We start from the raw sequence: 9,443 nt of genomic DNA, 5'->3' as shown, positions 1-9,443 counted from the left end.
TAAAGTTGAAATACAGAGATAAAAAACTAGTATATTTACTTTTACGTTAAATTCGATGTCTATTTAATCACTGAAATCAAAACTGATTTTGTTGATTTAAGGAATTAATTGATAAAAGTAATATATTTGTTTGGGCTATATATAAATGATGCATTTGAACAGAGAAACGGATTTTAATTGGATGACAAGTATTGGCGTGTAGCTACAATAAACAGGTATGTACAAGATATCGTATTTAAAATTAAATTGTTTCTGTGGAATATACCTAATATTTTCTCATTTTAGATTATTTCAATTTTTTTTTTTTTTAAATTAAGATATCCGTTTTGATTCCAGGGATTCAAAGTAACTCCTTATTAATATTTTTACTATATATGCAGGAATCACGCGTAAAAATATTCGAGTATAGTTCACACTATACACAGAAATAGACCTTTAGCTCCTAATATCTCAAAAACTGTTCATTAAAAAACATTGGGGTATATTAACACTTGTGATCAACAAGTTAAGAACTACCTTCTACTAAATTTTCAGCTAATTTAAGCAAAAGCCTTTTCGCGTAACAATTCTGTATCTTCGCCAGTGTCGGAGCAAGTCAGACACAATTTTTTTTAGATTTATCACTTAGTGAAAAATGCGCGATTCCCCCAAAAGACCAGGGCCTGTAACATTTTAACACATGTGATAGGAACTCAAAAACAGTTGCAAACTGTGGTGTATTTGAAGTAAAATGACTTAAGCAACATTTTGCTTTCGATTTAAACTTAATATGTTTTGATAAAAGTAGTTCTCCACTCAAGTTTTCTTTATATTTAAAACTTAATGTTGAAGCCAAAATTATCTAAGGAACCGAGGGGAGGTCAAAGGCCATTTATAACTTATCATTTAATATCCCAAAACTAGTCAATTGTTTTGAAGATGAAACTACCCTGTCCAGTTATATACGATAGCGGATTATATTTTTCTGTCACCTGTGTAAGTATCTCGATTACTGTCAGCGAGATCGTACACAGAACCAAGATGGAAAAATCACCATGTATATTTCAAGTTCTGATAATAAATTTGTAATCCAATTGAAAAATCTCTTTAAAACAATTCAATACCTTTCCTGCTATCTGGTGTCAAAAAATGAAAGTTGGAAAATCATATACTCTATCGTGTTTAGTGTCGCCACCTGTGTGTTCATAAAATTAAATACTTAGTTCATTAAGTTGCATATATTTTATAAATACAAAATCCATTCTTATAAAACTTATTACAGAATTTATTTAGAACTACAGTTTAAAAATATTGCGAATAAAATATATATAACATAAAATACAATGGTCTTTTAATTTTAATCTCGAAAATTGGCAGCACAACATACAATAATATTATTAAACAAACAAAAAAATTACGGCATATCGCCAACATTTTGATGTAATGTTCGAATTAATTTCTCCAAATCAGCTAAATTCTTTCTTGCTTGTAACTTAATTTTACCTTCTGGCATTATATCTGGCTCATGTTTTAATAATTCAATAGCTTCTGCTAATATGTTCTTTGATTCCTTAAAAAATATAGACAAATTTAGTGTTTAAAAAATTAATAGTAGACCGTGAGTCCATTATGAAGCGAATTTTCTATGATAATTTCTTTCTGCCATTTTGAGAAGTGATAAAGGTAAATTTGATAGTAAAAGGTATGAAGTTTTAACCTTGGCTATAATGTCGAGTTTTTGAAGATCGTGTATTTTCAACCTTTTCGACAATTAGAGTTCAGTTTGTTTATCTTCAGGTTTTCTCCAAACGGCAGACAAGAAGAATCATAGATATCTCGATCTATTGTGGGCTTAGACCTCGGAAATATTTTTTACCAATAACATTGCTTCTAGTGTTTCTGGCCCAACTTGTCCTTTTGTTGCACGCCTTCGTCCAATTTCAGCAACAGCAGCATGTAATTCGAAAAGAAGCATACCTTGAATTCGAAACTCCGCTGCAAATTAATAAAAATCTTACTAATCGAACATTTAATCATTAACAAACTCTTCTACCTGGTGCTAAAATTTTAATCAATTTATTAACTTTCTGACAAAGTTTAGCTTTGTCATCTAATAGTTCATCAGGTACTTCAGTAAGTCCATTTTTTGTTTTTTGGCCGATCAATTGAGCCAACGCCAACCGTACATCGGTCATGTAATAATGATTACTGTGCAAATATTTTCCATAATGCTCTAAAAATTTCTGACACGATTCCACATCACCTTTTTCCATAGCTTCCAAATCTTTCCCAATATGATCCATTAATTTGTGAATCGAAGCTCCATCCTGAGATCTGAAACATTTACTACAATACCATTTCGGTTCGTCTTCCGTATCCTTTTGCTCAATAAAGGTTTTTGGTAGAAGGTAACCTTCACAATCTCTACAAAAAAAAAAAAAATTTTAACAAATTCTTGGTACAATTCTTGCAAAACTGAAACAATGCTTGGTGGGGTACGAATAAGTACTGCAATTTTGACTCCAAATCACAAATATTTAGAATTAAATTAATCTTATAAGCTGGTCCGAACAAAAAATTAAAATTGCTATATAAGCTAAGAAAAAACGAGTTATATGCTTACAAAGATATAACTTTAAAACAGAAAAAGATAATATTTTATCAATTCAAAATAATATCAAAATGAATGGTAATTTTCAATCGATCTAAATATATTAGTCTGCGTATAAGAGATATCAAATTAAGACCCCTGAATTTTACAATATTCCCGATGTAAGAAATTTAAAGTTACACCATTTTTAAATCACCTGGAATTTGTGAGATCCCACCAAGCACATAAATATGATTTTTTTTTAAATGTAGTAATAGATTACTTTTCTTTGCATTTAATCGCGTTAAACATTGTTCCGAATTCTGTTGGATCATTGCAGCGTGCACAATTACATTTAAAATATTTCGTTTCCAATAAAAAGTGCCGCCGATTTGCTGTACCCCATAACGGATCGACATAACAAATACTTATATGCTCGTCCGCTTTTATATCCTGCCCAGCAATTACTAAAACATCGCCTGTTGATGAAAAACTTTTACAACAATTTGCTCGACAATCATGTTCAAGCATGGAACACGCTTCATAAATAGCAATATGCGCAGGTTCGGTTAAGGGTACTTCATGTCCGTTAACCTAGAATAAAGAAATATTATAAACTTTTTCAGAATTAATAACTTTTCCAGAATTTCGATTGATTGTTTGCCGAAAACTTACTTGAACAATACCAGCTACTTTTAATATTTCATCTTCCGTAAATTCTTTTTCCAGTTTAAAAAACTTCTGAATAAATTTTGCTGAAACACAGTCTCGTTCATATTGCTCAGTATTCACTCTAATTTTGTTATGAGATTCTAACTTTATCAATTTTTCCCACTTCTCTGGTTCGTGATCTCGTAAATATAAACAACGTAATATAGTCAAACACTGGTAGCTCGGGTGTGGGCTTGCAAAATTTTGTATGGAAACCTAGAAAGAACAAAAAAGGTTAAATACAAAAATTGTTTACGAAAATATATTCAACTTACTTTGAAACCTCTTTTTTGAGTGAAAGTACATTCAGCTTTATGTGTTTCGGAATTCTCACAATTATCGCCATCTTTACACATTGGCCATCCACATTTTGAACATGGAACACTATCATCGGGACCAGTAATCTCTTTACCACATCCCAAACAAATTGGTCCAGTTATTTGAGCAGGTCCTTTTACGAGGGGACTTTCTTTGAAAACCACATCACCAGCTTTTATGGGACGAGTTGCAGCTAAATATCGTCCTAGCACCGCATCTTCGCAAATCTAAAATTTTGGAAATCAATAAATTCAAAAAAAGTAGAAGTTTGTTAGTTGCAATAAAAAACTTGTAGTTTGATTTCGATTTTTTCCTTAGTCTTCAAGCAGTTTCTCGTCGAGTGCCGAAGACCGCACCTTTCTATCATGTCTAGAAGTTCTTTAGAATTTGTAAAGATCAGTGAGTGAGTCGATCAGTCAGTCAGCTTCAAATGAGGCTTATATTGTATTTCAGATAACAAAAGGTAATTACATATTTATCAGATAAAAAACTGAATTTTATTTGAAATGGAAATAAACTCGACTTCAATTATAAATTCTTTAATATTTATTATATTTAAATAAACAAACACACCAAAATTGCAATAATAGACCAAATATTTAAATTAAAATGTTTTTGATCATTTTATGTTAAATATATTAAGTGTAGGATAACATTAAAAAATATTTAAAAAATCATACACTCCAACGCAAAATTTAAGTACCTACATGTGCTTAAATATTAAAAATATTGCAAAATACAAAAACATGAGTTTAAGTGAACTTAGTTTTTTTTTTAATCAATGATCTTGAATGTGTTAAAAGAAAAATTTATTGGCACTGCGTCAAAAATTACTAATAAATAATAAATTATTGATTTTCAATACTTTGTTATTGATTAAAAATATTTATAAAATCTATTCATATTTTTGTATATAACTAAAATTATTATTATTTAGGAGAAACAAGTTCAGGACGCATTGTTCCAATTTAGTTCATTTATTTCATTAATGAGTAACGTTAAATCTAAGAAGTTTATTTCCGCCCGCGTGATAAAATATTATAATAACACAATAATTTGCCTAGTCGCAAATATTAAGAATATCGCAAATATTAAAATACTCGGCAGTTTTGCAGGTTGGTTTTGCTACCGGTGGTTTAGCAACAGTGCACTGAGTTAGAATCAAATTTACAGAGGCCATGAGTTCGATTAATGCCCAAGTATTTTTTTTTCGTATCAAAATATTCATAGAATATAGAATATGCCTGACTTATGGTTTGTAAAATATTCGACTAGTAATTTCTCTGAATTCGAGCTGTATAGGGTTGATATCTTAAGAGCCTTAAATCTGATCACATTTTAGTCCACGGCATCGTTTTATATAAATTAACTTAAACCCACGTTTTTATCAATGTAGAAATAATTATCTGATTTCCATGAAAATTGTATTCGATTTAGACCCATATATTACAAAAATTGCGTCCATTTGAATGTCCGTCATATGGTTAGCAAATATTCGACTTGCAATTTTTTTGGATTCGAGTTTCAGTTCTATAAGGTTGATATCTTGAATACCATAATTCTGATCGCATTTTTTATCAATGTACGAGACAAAAAATATTTTCGAATTTTCTCAATTTTTTTGTAACACTTTTTCACGTTTACCCTGGTAAAATACACGGAGGGAGGGGTAATTTTCATGAAAATTTCCATGGCAATCATATTCAAAGGTAAGCTTGACCCAAAAACTATGAATATAAGGTTTATTTTGTTGTTTGCTCGACAGGTTTTAAAACATTAGAAAATTCCTTGCATTTTGCGCATGTCCTGCGATTTTGTGCTCTCTTCGAATAAGAACCTTACTTTTGAAATAGAATATTTGTATCTAACAGAAAGCTAGCCAGACAGACAAGAAATCAACACCGCGTAAATGAAAAAAAATGTGATTTTAAAACTAAAATAATAATCACTTTTTGCATTAAGTTTACTTAATTTAATAAAAAGAATAAAAAATAAAATAAAAACCTTAATTGGTCTACATAAGCTTTTATGTATTTTCCAATGTTGTTTTTGATGATCACGTGAACAATAAAATACATTAAAACAACCGGCACATCGTTGTTTCGCTGTAATTGAACACACTGCACAAATATTACTTGTAACCGGCATTGATTTTTATATATTTATTTCTTTTTTTGTTTTTTAATTGTAAAAATTATATTGAAATAATTAAAAAATAATAAAAAATACTATTTTATTGGTAATTTATGAAAATAAAAACCTCCTCTATGTATTTTATGATGTGTCGTCTGAGTTCTCGCCACGCTGATAGATAAATTTAAGTATATTATAATTTGTGTGTATTCGATTTTAAATTTAGAATTTTAAAAGAATATATTTTATTTTTATCGTTTATTCTAAACAAAGCACGCATTAACTGTAAATCCTATACATTTAGTACACATCTCTTTGTTTAAGAACAATCGTTTCGAATGAATACAAACAGGTATATTTACTATGAAAACGTAAAATACATTTGCTAAATTTATATTCAATTGTTTTTCTTTTTGTAATTTTAAATAGAAATGCGACCAATTCTTTTTTCTATAAAAGTTTTAGACCGGGAGCTCGTTACATCAAAGGAACACGCAAGCGATTTATTTTTTGTCCCTTTAAAGGGCGTAAAATCTATTGGTGATTTATTTGTAAAGAAAATTTAAAGACAAAAGTTAATTTTATTTTGCTCGGCTGACTCTACAAATGAGCATTATTTTTCAAGTGAATCAGTGCATAAAAAGAGAACTAATACCGAATTCGTGTTAATACAAATAATGCATATTAGTAGTAGGAATTAAAAAATGCTACAAATAGGCAATTGCAAATAAAAAAGGTCCAAAAGTTTTTCGATCTCTTGTATCATTTACGAAATGAATCTTAGTTATTTATGTATGAGGTTTTCTGGATTGATATGAATAAAGTTTGAGATTTTTCCTCCGTTCCTCCTAGAAAGTCCGACTCCTATTATTATTTCAAAATAATTTACCGCAAAAAAGTGCCGGTAGTTTTTTTGGTCTAACACTCCCTACTATTTATAAGGAAGATTAAAAGAATCTAGTTATATTTATACTAGCTTGATACGCAAAAGTAAAGACCAGCCCGTTTTATTCTCCACCTCTCTTGCTCTCACTTATCTCCCTTCCAGAACATTCGAAATAGGGGTAGGGATTGTTTTACACAAGTAAAATATATGTACATATTTCAATTCTTTTTTTAAATGTTATATAATTTTGGGGATAAAGATTTTCGAGTGCATGTGCGTAAACTAAATATTTGCCGAATCTATATTCGCAATTTCTGCCGTACTTAAAAACAATTTTATTTAATTTTCCAAATATAAAATTTCCAAGACTTCATAATTAACGGCATAGCTAAACAACATTTTAAACATTTTATAAAGCATGTAAAAAAGAAGCCACGTACTAGATGCTGCAACAGCGAGAAAAATCATAAAATAATATTGTGTGTCGACGCGCTGTCAACAGAGTAACTTGCTTTAAATAAGTCTAGTTCTAAGTTATTTTTAAAATAGCTTTTGAATTGTTGTTTGAGTATTCTATTTCAGTATTATTTCGTGTGATTTTTCGTTTATCTACTGACTTCATATTCTATGTATTGTTACAATCCTACACAATCGCTTACGTTCGAATGTTCCCTACCACAATAAAATATTTTTTAGAAACGTTATGACAAAATAGCTGACCATCTAACTGAAAATATGTATACTCTGTTATCAACTAAAGAGTTTAACAAACTTTATCATATCGTATGTACGATTAGCGTCGCTAATTACGTTTCTCATTTGTAAAGCAGTAGTACCTGCATATCACGCCAAAGGCATTACCAATCTAAACGGAAATCGTAACAATTTTAATAAATTTAAATGTCCAATGGATCAGTTGGTAAAAGCGTAACTCCGCATGCTGTTTGCAAAGGATAGTAGATTGAGTTTTTAACAATTCAGTATTGACATATATCCGATATGGTCTAGTGGCTAGGATACCGGGCTTTCACCCAGGAGGCGCGGGTCCGATTCCCGGTATCGGAAATTTTTTTTGTAATTAATACCTGTTGATAATTTTTTGTATCTGTAGGTACTTTTGGAGAAAACCACATGAAGTACTCATGAGTGTTTTTACTCACTGTTCAAGTTCCCGATAAATTTCCATCACAGTTATTCAATGTAATAGATGAAAGTAATTTTTTCAATTTAAAATTATGTATTTATTACTTAAAAACACTCATAATTACATCATGTTGGTCCTCCAAAAGTTCCTATAGATCTAAAAAATTATCAATAGGTATAAAAATTAAATTTCCGATACCGGGAATCGAACCCGAGCCTCCTGGGTGAAAGCCAGGTATCCTAGCCACTAGACCATATCGGATATGTGTTGTAGACTGAATTATTAAAAACTGATTTCTTGTCGCACAAATGTATCGCACTGACAAATACTTTTGTTTATTTTTATACAGAAATGTTTCACCGGTATACAATGATCTGACTGCCGCTAAACCAAAGTTTTGACTGTATTCGGGTACCAAATAAATATTCGTTGAAATGAACTATGTCTGGGCTTTATTTGGAAAATTTTACTCTCCAATTTTTTGGCAGGACTTTTTAAACGGATAGGCCACACTAAATCCGCCCCAAATTTATTGTACTAACTTATGTTTCAAAATAGTCCATTCAAAATTGATATACTGTTGCGGTTTGTATGTATTTACGATCTAAGTTCATAACAATTATGTGATGAAAACTATTTTATTATAAATTTTAATCATAGTTGGCAAACATTAAAACACTTTGGCAAATTAAATTTATTAATTGGAAGATGTAATTTTATGAATATTTTAAATGTATATTTAATAGTCAATTAAAAATTTTAATAATATTATGAAAATTGAATATAATTATCTAAATATCGATTTAGTCTGTCGCATGCCATTAAAAAACTTTATCCACTTGTTAGACTTCTCCCCCCCATGCTAAAACGATGAAGAAAATGGGATGTGCACAACTTGCTCATACAACCCTTGGTCGTAATCAAGACCTTTTTCTCGCTTTTGATAATTGTTACGCAAGTCTAAAATTACTTTTTCTGCAAAAGCTAAAAAATTAAGAATATCATTTATCAAGATCCAAATATGTGCCAGCAAAACAACAATGTCCAAAATTTTATCAGCAGTGTCTTCATTCACGGTATTTCAAAAAAGTGCATAATAAATTTGCAGCTTTCTTAATACTACAAATCAAATAGCCTACCGTCAAATTTTCAGTGTTATTTCAATTCAATTTTTATCAGCAGTGTCTTCACTAATAATTTTGGTCAATACAAAGCAAAAAAAAGAAACAATAAATCCAGTTTATTTCATTAATATCTTCTCCTATGGTTCTGTAACTTAACAAATCGAGATCTGTTTAACGAAACGTTTTCGAACAAATTTCAATAGGAAAATTTTAGCGTCTCTAATTTAAAGTTTTTATATATTTTAAGTTCAGTTATTTAACCTGTGCACAGCCTTTATATTTATTAAGGAAAGTCAATAATCACTCAGGGCGAATTTAGGACCGGGTCAGCGGAGTCATGGCCCCAAGGCCCCAAACAATTCGGATAAAATACAAAAATTATTGTTGTGTTTTAAATTGATTCAAAATTCGATAGAAAAAAGGATTTCTAATGTCGTATTAGCAAAGGTTGTCTAATGTAGGATTTTGGCTCCAGGGCCTTCGAATTCTAAATACGGCCTTGTAAACCCCCATCGTGTGAAGTTTTCGGAACACCCGGTATAGTGCATTTGAGTGTAC

General features: G+C 30.2%; 1 protein-coding gene and 1 non-coding gene across 2 annotated transcripts; both read right to left on the bottom strand.

Moving 5' to 3' along the window:
• Positions 1-1,331: 1,331 nt before the first annotated feature.
• On the bottom strand, positions 1,332-5,906 carry LOC123300194 (SET domain-containing protein SmydA-8-like). Its single transcript, XM_044882715.1, has 7 exons — positions 5,603-5,906; positions 3,556-3,825; positions 3,245-3,496; positions 2,853-3,163; positions 2,033-2,403; positions 1,856-1,974; positions 1,332-1,549 (listed from the first exon to the last, which is right to left on the bottom strand). The coding sequence occupies exons 1-7, from the start codon at positions 5,744-5,746 to the stop codon at positions 1,394-1,396; spliced, it is 1,623 nt and encodes a 540-aa protein (XP_044738650.1). The 5' UTR covers positions 5,747-5,906; the 3' UTR covers positions 1,332-1,393.
• Positions 5,907-7,950: 2,044 nt separating this feature from the next.
• Trnae-uuc lies at positions 7,951-8,022 on the bottom strand. The gene has a single exon. It is a non-coding gene; the product is annotated as a tRNA-Glu (tRNA).
• Between the last annotated feature and the right edge of the window lie 1,421 nt (positions 8,023-9,443).

The sequence above is a fragment of the Chrysoperla carnea genome, chromosome 5, assembly GCF_905475395.1.
Source record: "Chrysoperla carnea chromosome 5, inChrCarn1.1, whole genome shotgun sequence".
NCBI lineage: Eukaryota > Metazoa > Arthropoda > Insecta > Neuroptera > Chrysopidae > Chrysoperla > Chrysoperla carnea.
Note: the sequence above shows the minus strand (reverse complement) of the source record. Positions and strands in the feature narration are given on the sequence as shown.